Source organism: Vespa mandarinia, chromosome 14, assembly GCF_050613455.1.
Source record: "Vespa mandarinia isolate Hongniang chromosome 14, ASM5061345v1, whole genome shotgun sequence".
Lineage (NCBI taxonomy): Eukaryota > Metazoa > Arthropoda > Insecta > Hymenoptera > Vespidae > Vespa > Vespa mandarinia.
The window spans coordinates 3,199,293-3,218,576 of record NC_140823.1 but is presented as its reverse complement, the minus strand read 5'-3'; the positions used below and the strand labels follow the sequence as shown (position 1 = coordinate 3,218,576).

The following is a 19,284-nucleotide window of genomic DNA, read 5'->3' as shown; positions in this document are numbered from 1 at the left end:
TCAGTTCTATATCATAACGAAACTAATTTAATATTACGATTAAAACACAGCATGTTATAATTTTCATATGAAATGATATTCTCTATTCTCTCAACTAATTGCATTATAATATCCATATATCGAGAAACGTATTGAAAAGATAAAAATGTACTCTATGTACAAAATCCAATTTCGTTCCTTCTCGTGTATATATAAAATAAAATTACTATACTATAAAACGTCCATGATGTATATAGAGTACACTTAATAAGATAATTTTTATAATTGTTTTCTTTCTTTCAGGATCGATAAGCAATATCGACGGAGCTGAATATCATTGCAATAAAACTACCGTTCGTAAAGTTATCAGTGGCGTTGTGGGAGCTGCAAGTTCTGTAACATCAATCCAAGTGGCCAATCTACTTCGATTATTCCGAATTCCCCAGGTATGTATGTATGTATGTATTTATGTATGAATGTATGTATGTATGTATGTATGTATGTATGTATGTATGTATGTATGTATGTATGTATGTATGTATGTATGTATGTATGTATGTATGTATTTGTGTGTATGTGTGCATGCACGCGTGTACATATGTATATTTCTATTGACATACGTTTTTCTCCCTTCAATTCAGAATTTTTACAAATTTATTTTCCTAACACACATTACAATCTTCTCCCTTCGATCAGGAATTTTTACAGTTCTATTTTTTTCTTTTTATAATACTTAACGTGACAGAATATAATCGAGAAAAAAAATCATATAGATATTTTTTGTATTTCTTTTTTAAGAAAGAAACGAAAAGAAATGTTCCTATTGATCTTATAATACATTTTTTTCTATATATACAAGATTAATTTAAATATAAATATATAAATATATTTCAAATTTTATGTGAGACTGTGATCTGTAAGGAAAATATTCATAAAAAAAGAAGATAGAAAAAAGGATTATAAAGATCTTAAGATTCGCGTTCTAGATTCGTTGTACCGGAAAATCATGCTACTTCTTGCTTTGCGCTCTAGTGCAGATAAACTTGGCGACACATTTAAATACCTACGGCGTCCGGTTTAGGAGAATATTCAAACGAAGTCACGTCAGTTTGAACAGCTTGCATACAATAAATAACACGAAGAACATTTTGTAAGTTTTTGTCTAACTTTTGATTTTCATTAAATTCTCGAATTTATTTTAAAAATGAAAACGAATTAATTTTTATCTGTCACAAACATAAGTTATTGTAATATACTTTAAAACGAACTAAAAGAACTAAGAGAGATTTAAGTTATTTTACTTTTTACGACAATTTAAACTACAAATATTAAAAATGCCATATACTAAAACAGAACAATAGAAAATTATTTAATTGATATATAAAAAAAAATATCGATAATAATGAAGAAGAAAAAATTGAAAAGAAATTTATGAAAATGATGGAATAATTAAAATTAATAGGAAATATATTTAGTACGAATCATTATGAAAGGATGAATGACAGCAAAAGCGATGGATATTAAAAGTGGCACAAATAATCTATCTCAATAATACATTCCATCGCACAACTATTGGAATAAATTTTAATAAAGAATGTGTCACGGTTAGATGGGATTGCGAAACGCACGTGACCATCTCTTTTATCCGAGTTCAATCTCTTCGATAGCGAAACGGATTGAAATGACGAAAAGAAAATAGAATAATATGATACTAGGTGAATGTCGTGAAATTTGAAATTCTAATCGACGTGATAAAATAACGTGGGCATGTATAATATTGTTTCAATTTATATGAACTAACACATACAATAAAATCCATCTTGAGATTATCCATCTTATCCTTTAAAGAGAACTATAATATATTACGTGTGTGTGTATATATATATATATATATATATATATATATATATATATGTATAAAGAGAGAGAGAGGAAGGGGGAAAGAGAGAGACTATTTTGCTCTCTCAAACAAATTAACTTGTCAAACTTTCATCCGATATTCATGTATACGAACAAAAAAATATAGTAAAAACAGTAAAAAAAATGTTCAAGATAAATTCATCTAAAAGAGAAAAGTCATTCAGAACGTTTGAAATTTTTATTTTACATATAGCTTCAACTATATATATATGTACATCTTTCCCTATTTGAAGAGAAAATACGAGACACGACATTTTAGGTTTACATTTACAGGTACTGCACGTAGTTCTTTCTTAAAAGACTAACGAAATGCTCAAAGAAGATACATAGAAGCTATTCTAAACACACACAAACCCATGTACACATATTTACCATATTTACCAAATTAACCACAGAATTTTGTCAGTTCCACTGAACTTGTGTTCCTATGAAAATTTATTGTGGAAGGAAGAACGTAGGTATACACATATTTTAAGAATTCAAGTGAATCGAATCGATGTTGTAATATAGTCTATTCTAAATCGAAGATAGAACGAAATCCAATTTTCTATTTCTATTTTTTGCCTAACAAATTTAGATTGAAATTGGACGATTCGAACTCCAAGTGAATTTATTTTTATATCCTCAAGCATATAAACGTATTTTTCTCGATAATCAACTAACCAAAAAATGATATTAATTCAACTATGATAATACTGTAAAAAAATATTGCATTATATAAAATGTTGTATTATAAATTAACATCGTCCTATTTATCGTCTTATATTTCCAAAATATTTATGTTTGTTCTTGTGTTTGTAGTTCCATTTCAAAATATTTTGCAATACCGACATATTTTTATTTTTTATTACACCATGAAAATTATAGCTCTACGATGTTGTTCTTTAATTATACGCTTAAACGAAAGAGGAATCCAAAAAAAATATTTCAAGAAAAGAAGTTAACACTTCAAAGAAACGAAACAAAACGATTATACTCGATGAGCAACGAGAAGGTAAAGGAGTTTCAAGATCTCTGAAGGATTTTCTCGTAAGAAAAGAGAAGGATCAGACAAGAGTATAGAGGTCTGGAAGAAAGCATGGCGAATTTAATTTCAGATCGTAATTCTTGACGAAGCGCATAAGGTTTCTCTCACCACTGCAAATGAAACTTCTCGAGCACTTTTTACTGAACAAAAGTAAAGTAAAAGAATTCGCAATTTCGAAAGTGCTAAGCAGCGAAAGTGTTTTAGTATAAAAGAAGAAGAGAAGAATAAGAAAAAAAAAAAGTAAGAAGTCGTTCGAAAGAGAGAGCCAAAATTGGACGGGTCTAATAAAAATAAAATAAAAAAAAAAAAGAAAAATAAAAAAAAAAACGTTGATTCTAAAGAGAGACCAATCGAAAAAAAAATAATAAAAAATAGAATAAAACATTAAAATTATTACAAAAAATATTTTGTCGAAATAAAGACCATATATTAATATTAAAGCCTAATTATTTCCTTAAACGATATTAATTTTCCAAATAATGCATCCACTGATTTGCTCTAATTTGTTCCTTGTTTCACTTTATAACTAATTCTCTCACCACTAAATTAAATTATTCTAACGGATTGAAATGCATAAATAAACAGGATTGTGCTCTCTCTCCTAATCTTCTAAAATCTATTCTAATATCATATAGGATATTCAATAATGCGATTAACCTACTCCATTACCTATCTCTGCCTATTTTCGTTAAGATAATAGATCAGACTGTCTTGTTTAAGAGACAAATGTAGAACGTAAATTATAGCTGGATGGATAGTATGAATCGCAGGATGCAATTAATGAAAATAAGCATTCCGTTAGTATTTCAATCTAAAAGCGAATATAATTTAAAATGAAAAAATGAAAAAGAGAAGAAATAGAGAAAGAAGACTAAGACAAAAAGATCAATTTCTTGCTTAAACTTGGAAGACTCATTTCTTTAATGACTTCATGTACTAATCTACTTTCAACAGAAGGAAATATTCTCGGTTGGCACCGTACAATCAGCGTCCAATTGATTTCGTTTTCCTGTAACATTTTCCCTAAAAGGAACGAATCAAATCTTAAGAGATTTCTTTCGATAATAGAAAGAAGCCTTAATTAAATACAAAAGGTAACAAGTTATACTGAAAATAATTGTATTTAAAATTAACTTCGTTCCCACGAGGAAGAATATCTATTATACTATTCATTTTGTTATAAAGTCGAAATTTTTCAATGAAATCGCTTTTAAAAATTTTTCAAATTACTTTTATCATCTTCTCATTAGCATATCCCTGCCATACTTAATCGCATTTAATCTTCACCTGAATATTCTTCCTTGTCTTATCTTCATTCTCTTGGGAATGTAGCAACGAAGTAATTCAAAGAATAAAGTTAAAGAAAAAGTACACAACAAAACTCGTTCAGTTACATTCTCTGAGTTAACTTAGAATGAATATATAAACACGTAATATTATCTCTCAATGCAATCTATCTATATCTCTTAGTATATACCTATGCATGAGACGATTCATTAATTAAATAATTCTTAATATTCGAGATACTTTACTCATAAAAGATAGAATTTGAATAAAACTCAACAACTTAAAAAAGAAAAGAAAAAGAAAAAATAAAGAAAAGAAAAAAAAGGAAACAAAGAAAAATACGTAAACGCTATAATATTTAAATAAAAGCACATTGTATTAAAATATATCAAATTAAAAAAAAAAAAAAAAAAAAAAATACGCTACTTACGAAATAGCGATATTAATATGAAACGCTTAAATATATAGAAATAATTTGACGAATAATTGGAAAGCGCAACAAATGCTCTTCATATAATTCACTTCAATTTCTTTTTCGACAATCTGTTGTATAATATATTTTTCGTGTTTTTCTTTATATATATGTTAAAATAAGATCGATACAAGCCATTTAACAATTTCCATTCATGTAATAAATTGAAGGAATCTTTAGGCTCTCTTTATTCTATTCATGTATCGAGCTTCATCCAATAGCAAACCACGCAAAATGGAATTAATGCTAGATATTTCTACGCGAAATCTCACAGAATTCGTCGTGTAAGAAGCACGTAAGCTTTCGTACCGTAAACCGATATCGAATTTGTCATCCGTTCTCACCAATGGTGATATATCAAACGAGAATTAAAACTGTAGATATTCAACCACGATGAGAATCGATTGAACCGATGAACGTGCATAGCTTTTTAAGAAAATCTACGACTAGAGAGTTAGATCTATGTCTCCCGAATGGTATGACACTTCAACCTGATCTATCAATTCAACACCTGTTATTATATAATTGTTATTATATTCGATTCTCGATTAATTTTTTTGACGCATAATTTTTGATTTATGAATTGTCCATAAGAAAATATTTTCCTAACTATTAAATAAATTAAATTAAATAATGAAAATAGATATAATGAAAAACGTGATTTTCCTAACATTCTTTTTGTAAAATCTTGTACTAACGAACGATAATTATTTTCGCGTTCTTATTACACCATCCATTAATTAAACAAACGTTAAGCAGGCTGTAATCACAAGTGCAAAAGACTCACTTTTATTAATTCTTTTATTTTTTCTTTCTTTCTTTTTTTATTATTTTCTTTTTCAAAAAATGATACGAATGTAATAGGATAAGTTAATCAATCTATAATGTGTTCGTAGATTAATCAATCAATTTGACAATTATTAATTGATCCCAACAATAAAACTCAAAACGAACAAATCAAAACTCAATCACGAACATCAAAATTTACTCTACATAAACGTGTTTTTATCGCTAAACTTTGACTGGGATTGCATCGACACGAATATACGACATCTTTATGAATTTACATCAGGATTCTTTCTCTTACAAAGATGAACATTCTTTTCCGTGAATAAAACTAAAAAAACTCCTTATTAAGTAAAAAAAAAAGAAAAAAAAAAAGAATAATGTTATTTTGAGCACGTAAATTCATTTCCAAAGACATTTCAATATTTTAATTTTATTTAAAAATATAAAAGAAAAAGTAAGAAAAAAAAATGTACCAACCTAATACTTTCCCAAATTAGATATAATATTTAAAAAAAATACAAAAATTGCTTTCTTGTCTATGTCATATAAATTTTGAAAATTCAAAGATAAGAAAAGATAGAAAGAATATAGGCAAATGTCGATCGGTCGAGCCTTCTCGTTCGTTCCACTTTATCGATGCCGCCTGTCATCGTGCCAATTTCGCGCGGTTTGGACTTCGAGGGACGCAGCCGGTTCGTTTCAATTAAACGTAACGTCGTATGCTCGCTTCACAAAGGAATTGGCAATTTCGTGGTGGCCTTGAAATGCGTGTAAAACCGATCGACTACGAGAATAAAAGTATTGCAACTCGATAGCCATCTTTGTCTTTTTGTAAAAAAAAAAAAAAAAAAAAAAAGAAGAAGAAGAAGAGAAGAAAAGAAAAGAAGAGAAATAAGCTAAACTAAATCAAAAATGTGTAAATAAAAATGTGCATTAACAATAATTTCAGTTGTAAAAATATTACAGTACTATAATCATATTTCATGAAGGAAAACCGTGACAATGTGACAAAAGATATATCGCCTTTAATAAACGATAAAATCGTAAAAGAAAGAAAGAAAAGATAGAAGAGAGAAAAGAGAAAGAAAGGAAAAAAAGTGAGTGAGAGAGAGAGAGAGAGGAAGGAAGACAAAGTTACCATACCTTGGCGAACAGAAAAATACATGTCGTGAGACGTGAGAAGAGAACAATGAGAAATATCTTTCCGTTGCAGGAAACCATGATAAGAAGTTGTAAGAGAAAAAAGCAAGAAAGATGAAAGAAAGGAAGGCAGAACGTTGAGAATCGGCTGGTTTTCGTATGCTGTCTCTGACAAACGATGATAAATATATTCATTTTTTTTTTTCTTCTTTTTTTTTTAAGTAAGAAAGTGTGAACAAGAGAAAGAGAAAGAAAAAGAAAGAAAGAAAGAAAAGGAACGAAGAGAAGCAGATTCTAACCGCAGATCGAATAAAAAAAAGGCGTCTAGGTATTACGAAAAGAAACGATAAAGAAGGCTGCTATAACCGAGAGAAGAGATAACGCTAACTCGTTTCTCGCTACATAAACTCATCCTCTTCCATTTCGCAAAAAGCCGAGAGATCCTTCGGCTACCTTCTAAAGAGTTTAACGTTTATCGAATTTCTTGTCGTGGGTTGAAATCATCGATCGACTTTAAGATACTTTCTCTCAACGGACAAAACTTCTTGTGTCTTGAAGTGTCGTCGCTAAAACCTTTACAGATTTAGTATCATCCCTCGATCAGAGTCTCTTCAGGGAAATATAAATATCTTAATATCCTTGAATGTAATCAGATCTCTCGTTTATTTGGAAATAACTTAATTATCTTATCGTATATTATATTATTTGTAAGAATAATACTGATGTTTAATAATAAATAATATTTATTACAAACGTGTCTAAAAATGTCAAAGTTTGTTTAATATATATAGAATAAATCGTATCATTTATTATGAATTAATATTTCAATAACTAATCAAAATGTCATTTTGAATAAATTGTTTAGAATAATATTAACGTGATATTAATTTTATTATTGTATACAATAAATTATTATATTTATCATTAATAACATATATAATACTAATAATTGATTATTGTCAATGCAATTGCATTTGAAATTAAAATGACGAATGTAATAATAAAATAAGTTTTGTTTTTTAACATATAATATATAAGTGGGATATATGTACAGATATATATAGAATCAATAAATAAAAAAAAAAATTTGGAGAAATGATATGAGTTATTCTATATATTCCATAGAATGTACTTTCTCCATTGTACTATTCTTTCTATCCTCATCGAAACTTACCAGTACCAAAATTTATTTCAAGGAGTTCAGTAAGTACAAACGTAAATCCTCATCGTTCTTGTAATGAACCTCCTCAGATCCTTGTCGAAAGAGAGAAAGCCATTGATGCGTCACGGACTTGGAGATATTGGAGAAACGTTAAAAATAGGAGCTTTTGGTTCTTGGTCTTGAGTTTTCAAAAGAGTTCAAGCTATTATTAAGTGAGAAGTACGATGTAAAAAAACGATAAAAAGAGAGCAGAGGTTAAGGAAACAGATTGATCGTTTGGAGGTTGTTCCTTTAAAAAGTATGAAGGGACAACGATTAATCACTGACATTTTATAGAAGGGACTTCGTAGAAATGCATCAATCGATAATAAGCTTTGTACTCTCTCCTCTACCCTCTCTCTCTCTCTCTCTCTCTCTCTCTCTCTCTCTGTCTGTCTCTTTCGCTCTCTTTCGCTTTACTATCTTTTACCTTGAATTTTCAGCTAATCGAAATGTTAACCTATTGATAATTCGATTAAATTATTCAAATGGTCGTCCATTAAAATTGGATATCTAGATATATAATACTAAATAATATGTTAATATTCTTAATACGATGTACTATAGGTATATAAAGTAATGCTTCTCATTACTACTATTATGAGAATAATATTCTAACAATAAATCTTTTACATTTACGCCATGATTGATTTTACTATCTATTTTAATATTTAGATAATGCAAAATATATATGTTATATTAATATATATAATGGTAACATTTAAAAATCGAATAAATTATGAACTGTACGTAATTACGTGCCGTTAATTATTAGATAAAATTATGAATTTAAATTGTTAATATGATTCTATCCTATATACATAGGAAACGAAAAAGAGAAATTGTTAAAGCTCATTAACAAAGGAAATGTTCACAAATACTCGAATTATTTAATTAATCTCGACGATGGGATAATGTTATACAAAAGAATAAAAAAGAGAAAGAGAGAGAAAGAGAGAGAAAGAGAGAGAGAGAGAGAGAGAGAGAGAGTGAAAGAGAGGAAATGAGAAAGAGAGAGGATAAAAAAATAATCTTGAACGAAGTGGAACCTTGAAGCAGAGGGTAGAAATGAAGGTGTTGACCCGTTAGTAAGAGCTGCTTTACTTTGGGTCATCGGTCGATATAAATCAACGAATGTCACCTTTTCCCTTGGGAGTGGAGGACACCACTACCAGCAGCCACCACCCTTTGTGACATACCCTAGAGAAAAAGGAATGGGCGTTACGTAACTCTCGCTCCATTAGATTACATGCTTTCGCTCTCACTCCCTCCACGCGAATTCTCGTGTCCCTGTGATTTGCGCAATTCCTCTGGCCAACTTAATGGGGTATCTTTTTGATAAGAATCCACATCCTATCTTCTTCCCTTATCCGTTTGTTTTTTTTCAGGTTGGATGCTGATTTATGTTAACGTGATCGTGACCGGCATATTGATAAAAACTTCAAAATAAATATAATAATTAATACATTAAATATTAAAATAATCTATCATTTATCTCTATTCAATGTACATGTCTCTATTAAATATTCTAAAAAGAAAATAATTTGCATAATTTATATTGATTGAAATATTTAAATATGAGAAATTTTGAAATACAAAAAATATACAATATGAAAAGATACAAAAAATCATCATAAAATATAATAAATTTTGATTGAATTTAAATGCAGCCATTAGCTCGGTAGTGCTTGCTTTGTATTTGAAAAAAAAAAAAGACATTTCAAGCAATACCGATTTACCAGGTCTCACCACTTGGAGGTTGCTGCATAAGGAGACCCACGAGCTATGACTCTACTATTAATATCAATTACTTTAAAATAATCAATTACTTTAGAATAATAAATTACTATTAATATCAATGATATAGAATAATTTGGAAAAAAATACAAAATCAATCGCGAAACGAATCAAAATTTTCTTCTAATCTATCGAGATTAGACGAAAAATTTATGAATCCGTTTAATATCGACCTACCTACCCGCGAAGGAAGAGAGTTCTTTAACATATCAATGAAACTCTATTCCAATCGATTGCATTATATTAAAACTGAAAATATAATATAAAAATATATAATATTATGAAATTATCCTCTTATAACCTGAAACACAACAGAAATAATTGTATAAGATAAAAAATTGGTCAATTTATTTCTATTATATTACATATATTATCTTATCTAATATTTAATTCCATATATATTTTTCTTCAGATAATGTAAACAGTTCAGATACCTGTGAACATAAAACATCTAAAACACTTTATAATTAAATAACAAGCAATTAAAATAGTATGCAAATTTTATATAATAAATCAACAGCCATCTGTGAATATAAAACATCTGAATCATTTTATAATTAAACAAGCAATCAAAATAATATGCGAATTTTATATAATAAATTAGCAGTCACCTGTGAATATAAAACATTTTAACCATCTTATAATTAAACAAAGAGAAATTAAAATAATATTTGAATATTATATAACAAATTATCAGCAATCATCTGTGAACATAAAATTATAACCTAATAATTAAATAAAACAATCAAGATTAATATGCAAATTTTATGTAATGGGCCAGTAACCTGTGAACATAAGAAATTCCTAACGTTATTACTTTTTGAAAATGCAATATATATTAAAATAACAATTATTTTACATACATACACACTCACACACGAAAACAACAACCAACGAAGAATGGAATCGAATCTTGCCGATTTAGATGATATTTCCTGAAACAGAAATTAACTCTATGTAGATTAATTAAAACTTTCTTCAATATTTCAAATGAATAAAAAAAAAAAAATAAATAATTGCAGAGAATTCATTCTCCATTGCTTTTTATTTTTTACTATTCCAATTCTTCACTCGTGTTCCCAGTAATTAAATGTATTACCATTTATTCATATTTTCCAATATTTGATCTTGTAGCTTTCAGATAAAAGTATCTGTAACAAAAAATTATATAAAAGGGCATGTGTGGAAAGATGTAATTGTATATACAATCCATGGCCAAATATTTTCACTTTTGATAATTTAATTAATACAAAAATCTAATATATATATATATATATATTTTTATCTGGTATATATATTTTTTAGCCATAGATTATAATGCTGAAATAAGAAAAAGCAAACATTAAAATGACAAAAAAATTAGCATTAAACATCCCGATTTCTCGATGCATTAGAAAATAAATTTTACGTTTAAACAAATTTACGAAATTAATCGTGACTTTTATATACAAAATATATGAATCAAACAATAAATTCCATACAAAATTCTTAATTGTTTAATACATTTACATAATTTAATTTTTAGTTTAATATACATTTGGCAAATTATTCAAGATACGTCATGAGAAAAAAAAAAAAAAGAATAGTGAAAATTTCACAATATGTAAGAATTAATTTAAATCGCGTTTAAAAAAGAAAAGAGCAAAATTATACTGCACCTTGTGTGGTATTACAAAATGCATACGCAATTTTGTATACCGCCATAATCATATCCATAATGAGATCAAATCTATATCTAATAGATAAATTACACATATATTATTATATTACGTTTATACTAACGCGAAGTATACAGTTACATCAAGTGTCTGATGTACATATTACATCATTTATATATAAGACACTTTGTTATCTATTAAATTATAATAAATATAGTAGTACATTTTCATAACTTTAGAAGCATATATTTTGAAAATCCATATAAAATAGTAATGCAATATAAAATATTAAAAAGAGATAATATTAAATATATAAAAAATAAAATACTTCAAATATATTCTTATATTTTATTCTTAGGAATTTATTTTTTCGTTACCGCTTGCTTTAACAAATCCTGACTTCACTAAAACTTCATCAAGCCTTATAGATTTTTATATATATATATATATACTAACAATTTATATGAAAAAAAAAAAAAATAATAATAAAGAGAAAATTATTTATTTACTAATAATTATATTAAATTATTCTGAAAGAAAAATCTATATGCTTGAGTATCCAGGTGCATTCCTGAATGCAAGCCTGGCCCTATTCTGAACTATTTTCATCCACACTCCTGAGTGTGGGACAGCCTTTTCATCCGTTTCATTTATATATCAAGATTTATACATTTTTATCCCAAAAAATAATCATATTTCTTTCATATATGCATAACCATTTCTTAAAAAATCATTATCATATCATTCACTATTTCTTCATATTTCTTATATATCATTCATATATATACTTATAAATACTTTCTTATGTACTTATAAACTCTATCATTTCATAATCATGGTAAAATAATTTGGAATAAAAATGTATACCCTTGACATATTTTATGCACTCCTGAGTGCAAGGCTGTTATTTTTAAATTATATCGCTCGTTTAGCAAGATTTATAAATTTCTAATCAGAATGATTCAAATTTCCTTTTCATTAATTTTCACTCTATTTAAGTATAAATACATTATTGTATTAAGAAGAGTATGAATTCTTGATTTATTATTAAATAAGTTTTATTTCTTTAAAACAATATTATAAGATTAAAATATTTAAATATTTATTTATTATATACTTTCATAAGTGCATTTTCATTCATGTATATTTGATCATTCTAAAAAAGAAATATATATTCTTACTATAATGTATATTTATTTGCATTCCTGAATGCATGTATGTACTTACTGTGATCTTATCATATGCACTCCTGAGTGCAGGCAAGCCATATCAATCGCTTCATTCATATACCAAGACTTATGCATTTTTATTCCAAAAAAATAATTCTTTTTCTTTAACGTATGTGTAAACATTTCTTAATAATCTTTATATCATTCATTATATCTTCTTGGTATTTCTCATAAAATTGTCATTGTATATTTATAATAAAAATTCTCTCTCTCTCTCTCTCTCTCTCTCTCTCTCTCTCTCTCTCTCTTTCTGTCTCTTTACCTCTCTTTCTTCATCATATACATACATTATTTCTCTCATTTCATATTCATTTGTTAATAATTTTGGAATAAAAATGTATACCCTTGACATATTTATATGCACTCCTGAGTGCTGGCTGCCATTTTTATCATATCGTTCGCTTAGCAAGACTTATACATTTCTTTTCATTAACATTTGCACTATTTAGATATAAATAAATTATTATATTAAGAAAAGTATGAACTATTCTTGATTTATTATTAGAAAACTTTCATTTATTGAAGAAAAATATCGTAAGATTGAAATATTTCTTTATTACATACTTTCATTAGTGCATTCATTCATGTATTTCTGATCGATTTGAACGAGAAATGTATATCCTTACTATATTTTCATCTGCATTTCATAATGCAGGCATGTACTTACTGTGAACCTATCATATGCACTCCTGAGTGCAGGCAAGCCATATCAATCGTTTCATTCGTATACCAAGACTTATGCAATTTTATTCTAAAAAATAATCCTTTCTCTTTCTAATACGTGTAAAGATTTGTTAATCATTTCTATACAATTCATTATTTCTTCTCCACATTTATTATAAAACTTTCATTTATATTTACGTATAATAAAAATACTTTCTCATGTATATTTATTAGCTCTTTCATTTTATATTCATTTGTTTATAACTTTGGAATAAAAATGCATACCCTTGACATATTTATATGCACTCCTGAGTGCTGGCTGCCATTTTTATCATATCGTTCGTTTAGCAAAACATTATACATTTCTAATCAGAATAAATCAAATTTCCTATTTATTCATTTGCACTTTATTTTTATTTATTTGAGAATAATTGATTTAAATATAAATTAATTCTTCTATATAGAACAAAATTAAATTTTCAATATTTATTATTGGTTAAGTTTAATATATTGAAAATAATATCATGAGATATTGAAATATTTAAATATTATTTTATTAAATATCTTCGTTAGTGCATTCATCCATTTATTTTTGATCATTCTGAATGAGAAATGTATATCCTTACTATATTTTCATCTGCATTCCTGAATGCAGGCATACCTTTCCTGTATGTATTCATCAAGTCCTGTAGATTTTTAATCAGAATAATCAGAATAATCAGAATAATCAGAATAATCAGAATAATCTGAATAATTAGAATAAACTGAATAATGAGAATAATCAGAATCAGACTACAAAAGGATAATGATGATGATAATGATGATAATGATGATAATATTTACCACAGATGAGTCATTTTACAACTCGTGGTAAAATTAAGAAATTGTAAAAATGATTTTACAATCCTGTGTACACATTATTTACCGCATAAGGGCCTTTGAGCGACCCGCGGTAGTGCTGTGTTGACATGTAGGTATGAAATATGTATATATCTCGTATATATACATACACATTATGCAGTTATGAAAATAAAAAGGAAAAACTATATGATTATTCTGAATTAAAAATCAACATACTTGGGTATCCAGATGCACTCCTGAGTGCAATGTTGCTGCAGGCCACAGACGTCCACACAATATTTAACGAGCGTGACTCTATTTTTGTAATTAAAAATCTACTTCAAGAAAAGACTCTACTTGACTTTAAAAAATTTTAAATACAAGGACTCGATTTTAATTTAAAAAGGGAAATACAATGACTCGACTTTAATTTAAAAAGGGAAATGCAATAACTCGACTTTAATTTAAAAAGGGAAATGCAATAACTCAACTTTAATTTAAAAAGGGAAATGCAATGACTCGACTTTAATTTAAAAAAAAAATTGCAATGATTCGACTTTATAATTTTAAATGAAAAGGGAAAGTTAAAAAATTGACTCTACTTTAAAGAAAAAAAAAAAAAAAAACTCAATGACTCGACTTTACTTTACGAAAAAGAAAAAATTACAAAGACTCTATTAATTAACTAACTGTAAAAAAGCTTGACTCTAATTGCAAAGATACTAATTTTTCACGAACGCGAGTACGGAACGTCGTAGCAAGGAGATGGAATGGTCCATCATCTCCATCCAGGATCAAACTACTACTACACTACTACGAGCATAAATGTCAACGTGGTAAAAGGGTAAAGGGGATTTTGATAAGACCACAAGCCATTAACGAAGGGTTCGACATGCCGATCACCTTTGAAAAATGACTTGTAGTCGATAGTTGCCCTCTTGAGCCACAATTTGTGGGGGCCTCTTCAGCATATAGCCTCTTCTTGCTTCGTGCCCTAACCACTGCATTGGAGCATTCCTTACGTGCGACGCAAGATAAAGTATACGTATCAAAAAACGCCCTACCATTCAAAGCAACGCACCCACAAAAATTGACATGCCGCAGTGGATTATACTATAAGAATGAAATCGTCCCTAATCTAAACCGACCTAATCCCGACCTGATCTCACTTTACGCAACAAAACTCAAACCACTCGTGTTAACGCACGCATTGAACGAGACGCAATAGTCGCAAGCTAAGGAAAAGTTGGGAAGTAAAAAACACATTTTCGCTGGTTTCTTTGTTTGTTTTTCTTTTTTATTCTTAACCTAACGAGCGGTAAGTGATTGCGACGTAAAGTATCAATTTCTTCTAAATAGTAAAACCACTGAAGCATGGCAAAATTCGCGAATGCATCACCCCAAATGGCACTGACGAATCCCAACACGTATCTTAACTGCGTTTCCTGTTCTACCTAGGTGCGTCTCGATTTTCTAATGATCTTTATTTATTTATTTATTTATTTATTTATTTATTTATTTATTTATTTATTAAAAAAAAAAAAGAAAAAGAAAAGGAAACTTAAAGATTCATTAATATTTGACTTATACCGTTAAGCTATCCTAGCCTGCGGACAATCAATGGACTCAAAGAATCCACCAACCGTGCATATTTTCACAGGCACATTTAATCGAATGCTCCAGCAGACATAATATTCATTCTAATCGATGAACCTATTACAAACTAAGATTAACTGCTTGCACTTAAAAGATGAAAAAAGTTTCGATAATAAGTTAACATCACGAGAATTGTAATATTTTCATTTTACATACGCAAGTATATTCTACTTTGAGCAAGGGCTCAAACAAAAGGAGGAGGAGGAAGAGAAGGAGATTAATGATGATGATGATTATATAATAGTTACCACGTCGTGGTAAAAGTAGAGTTGCAAAATATCTTATACAACTCTATTACATTGCATACCGCATAAGGGCCTTTGAGCGACCCGCGGTAGAGCTGTGTTGACATGTAGGTATGAAATATGTATATATCTCGTATATATACATACACATTATGCAGTTATGAAATTTTAGGATCAAAAAAAATAAATATGTAGATTCGTAAATATTTCAAGAATCGCGAGGTGCAAGCGTTAATTTATAACTAAGTATCGAACGAGTTCAAAATCCTTTGCTAAGTTCAAAAGATATGGAATCTAATGTTCTCATTGAGTGCAAAGTTTTTCGAACTGTTTTATACTGATATATCGTGCGATGCAAAGTGTCAGCAAAAAAGAAGAAAAAAAAAAAAAAGAAAAAAAAGAAAATAAAAGATAATTCAGACATGCTGAATGATCGTAAAATTTGCTGAAACTTCACAAATCCCCGGAGACGGGACTTCCCACTTCTGAATGAGAATCGGATCCAACGTCATCCGGTCCTTACCTACTTATTTAAAATAAATTTTGACATTCACTCAGAAAAGATATGCTACCTGCCTGCCTATTACCTATATTTAAAAAGTGCAAAGCATTCACACCAACACATACACTCCACGGTTCTCTCACATTCCACCAGGGTGCAAAAGCCTAAACTAGAGAGCATGCCCCGGGGCACCTCCGACACCCCAGTTCAAACGCGTATTGTTCTAATGTGTTAGGAGTACGTACCAATTGCTGTAATCGACTGCCAAGGCTAATGATTATTGCATATATGACTAAAGCAAAAATACTAGTACATACTAGTATATACATGAATACTAGTAATAAATACGAGTATTTCAAATTTTCCACAGAAAAATGTGGCAACTATACAAAACGATATTAATATAATAAAATATTTATTTATTATTAATTAAAAAGTTATCGCGAAACGATGTACAATGCACCACCTAAAACGCACATACAAGTGCAAGGTACACCGTGCAATCACCAGCACAATGACAGCCGCCAAAAAGGAAAATTAAAACTAGATGATCCACGCTGACTGTTTCTCACCCATACGAGTAACACCTGGGCAAACGCATAGATGAGAACGCAAAAAGCATGGGGGGAGAAACGGGTATTAGTATAATTAGCGCTGAAAATCCTGAACTAAAAAATGATTAACTTATAAACTAGGCCTAAACGGGCTGTGACTCTACGAGTCTCATTGCTTACCTTATTAGCAAGGACTCAAACAAAAGGAGGAAGAGGGGAAAGGAATTGATGATGATAATAATTATTATAGTTACCACGTCGTGGTAAAATTAGAGTTGCAAAAAACCTTATACAACTCTATTACATTGCACACCGCATAAGGGCCTTTGAGCGACCCGCGGTAGAGCTGTGTTGACATGTAGGTATGAAATATGTATATATCTCGTATATATACATACACATTATGCAGTTATGAAATTGGATTAGGAGAAAATATTTATTGAAAAATTTAATTTATTGAAAAATTTAATTTATTGAAAAATTTAATTTATTGAAAAATTTAATTTATTGAAAAATTTAATTTATATAAAAAACAACCTCGGACGATTCCTTTCATTAAATGGCTGTTCTAATGAAAGAACGGGATTATGATCCACCATTTAACTGACAGAATCTATCCGTCGCGGAAGGGGTTTGTCTTCTTGCTCATTTATTGATATATCGATATATCGAAATATCGAAGTAAATCACGATTAAATAGACTAAGTACGAAGCAATGCATGTAACGTAAACCACGTTATATGCTTTATTTTGACGAAATCGGGTAAATGAATGCCCGATTTCATTACTAATATCGCGAACAAAAACGAAGAGAGGAAAAAGTGCTAATTAACAGCACTGTTAATTAAATGATTTTGAAACAAGAAGACCCTAGCCTGATATATATATATATACACAATAATAATAATAATAATAATAAGAAATAAGCTAACTACACATGTGGGGAATCACTCGTGAATAAAATCAAAGATCTTAATCACGGTCACTTATGCTCGTTTTGGACAATGAGACATTTACGTATACAACCAGTAACCCGTGCCGATATGGACCTTTCATCCTCGGCATGATGGGCACCAGAGGAACTTAAAATTTTTCACTTACTACTTAAGAAGTTCTGCGATGGCTCCAAAACACTCGTCCCCCTCGACGTAGGTCGAATGATGTCGTGAAGTTGGTTGATTATGCTATAATTAAAGTCATATAAAAATAGATTAATTATATGTTCCATATAAAAATATAAATATTTTTAATGAATGAAAATGATTAAAAAATATTTGATTTGAACAATGAATGAGAAGTAATGATTAAAATAAAGAAATACACTTACATGTAATTGTATCCAGACGAAGCTTTATATTCGTTGATAAAGATGAAAAGGATGAACTTTTAAATTCACACTTTAGACCATAACAATATTTATCGCAACGCAATCCTCTTCCACCGAATTGGCCAAAAGTGTGTTAATAATTCTAACAACGCGGCGAAGAAATAGTTTTAACAAGAAGATGACATAAATTCTTGTTTTCTGATTTACTAACGCGACCGAGAAATTCTTAATCGGCGAACAACACTGACTCTAATTCGCGATTTTATTTAATTTTATATTATATTTAAAGCAACCTATTCGGTTGCAAAAACAATCAAAACTATTTCGCACAAGCACTGACTCTATGATCGCATTGCGCGCGATCAACAACTGAAGACCTATGGAATAAAAATGGTTAAAGCAAGCTGTAGCGTTTATTTCCACAATTTATATCATATTAAAAGTCATATTCTTCAAATTACATGATCTAAAATCGTGAAATTGTACATTTGTTTTAAGCTTTAATAATAAAAAAAAAAAGAAAAAAAAAAAGAAATAAAAAACATCCAAAAGATGTAACTGCAAAACTTATAAACTATATTAAAATAAATGAATAAAAGCAAACGATCAAAATCGCGTTGTATTTATCGCTTAAAAATAGATATGATCGCAATAGGGATATGTTTAAAGAAGTATACTAATTGCGTGGATACCTATAAATTAAGATATAGCATTAAAATAAAACTAGACATGGAGCAGTAACATTGAAATTATAATACCTATGATATTAATTATGCGGATAAACGTATCTTGAAATTTTTATTCTACTTTAACTTAACGCGCATTTACTATATTGTTCTTTATGTTTCTTAATATCTTTTTCATTCTTTAAATTATTCAAATATTCAATATATTCTTTCAAAATACTCTTTAAAATTTCATGGAACATATTTTTAAAAATTTTCTAATGCACCAAACGTCAGCCATTGGCCCGGTAGTGCGTACGTAATATCATGTAA

At 28.8% G+C, this 19,284-nt stretch overlaps 1 protein-coding gene across 3 annotated transcripts in view; it reads left to right on the top strand.

Moving 5' to 3' along the window:
- Glurb (metabotropic glutamate receptor B) overlaps window positions 1-19,284 on the top strand; it is a 156,619-nt gene that overhangs the window by 119,824 nt on the left and 17,511 nt on the right. For all 3 annotated transcript variants that reach the window (XM_035862138.2, XM_085661190.1, XM_085661189.1), the window contains exon 3: window positions 283-425. In XM_035862138.2, coding sequence (XP_035718031.2) covers window positions 283-425 — 143 coding nt within the window. The remainder of the gene's footprint in view (window positions 1-282; window positions 426-19,284) is intronic.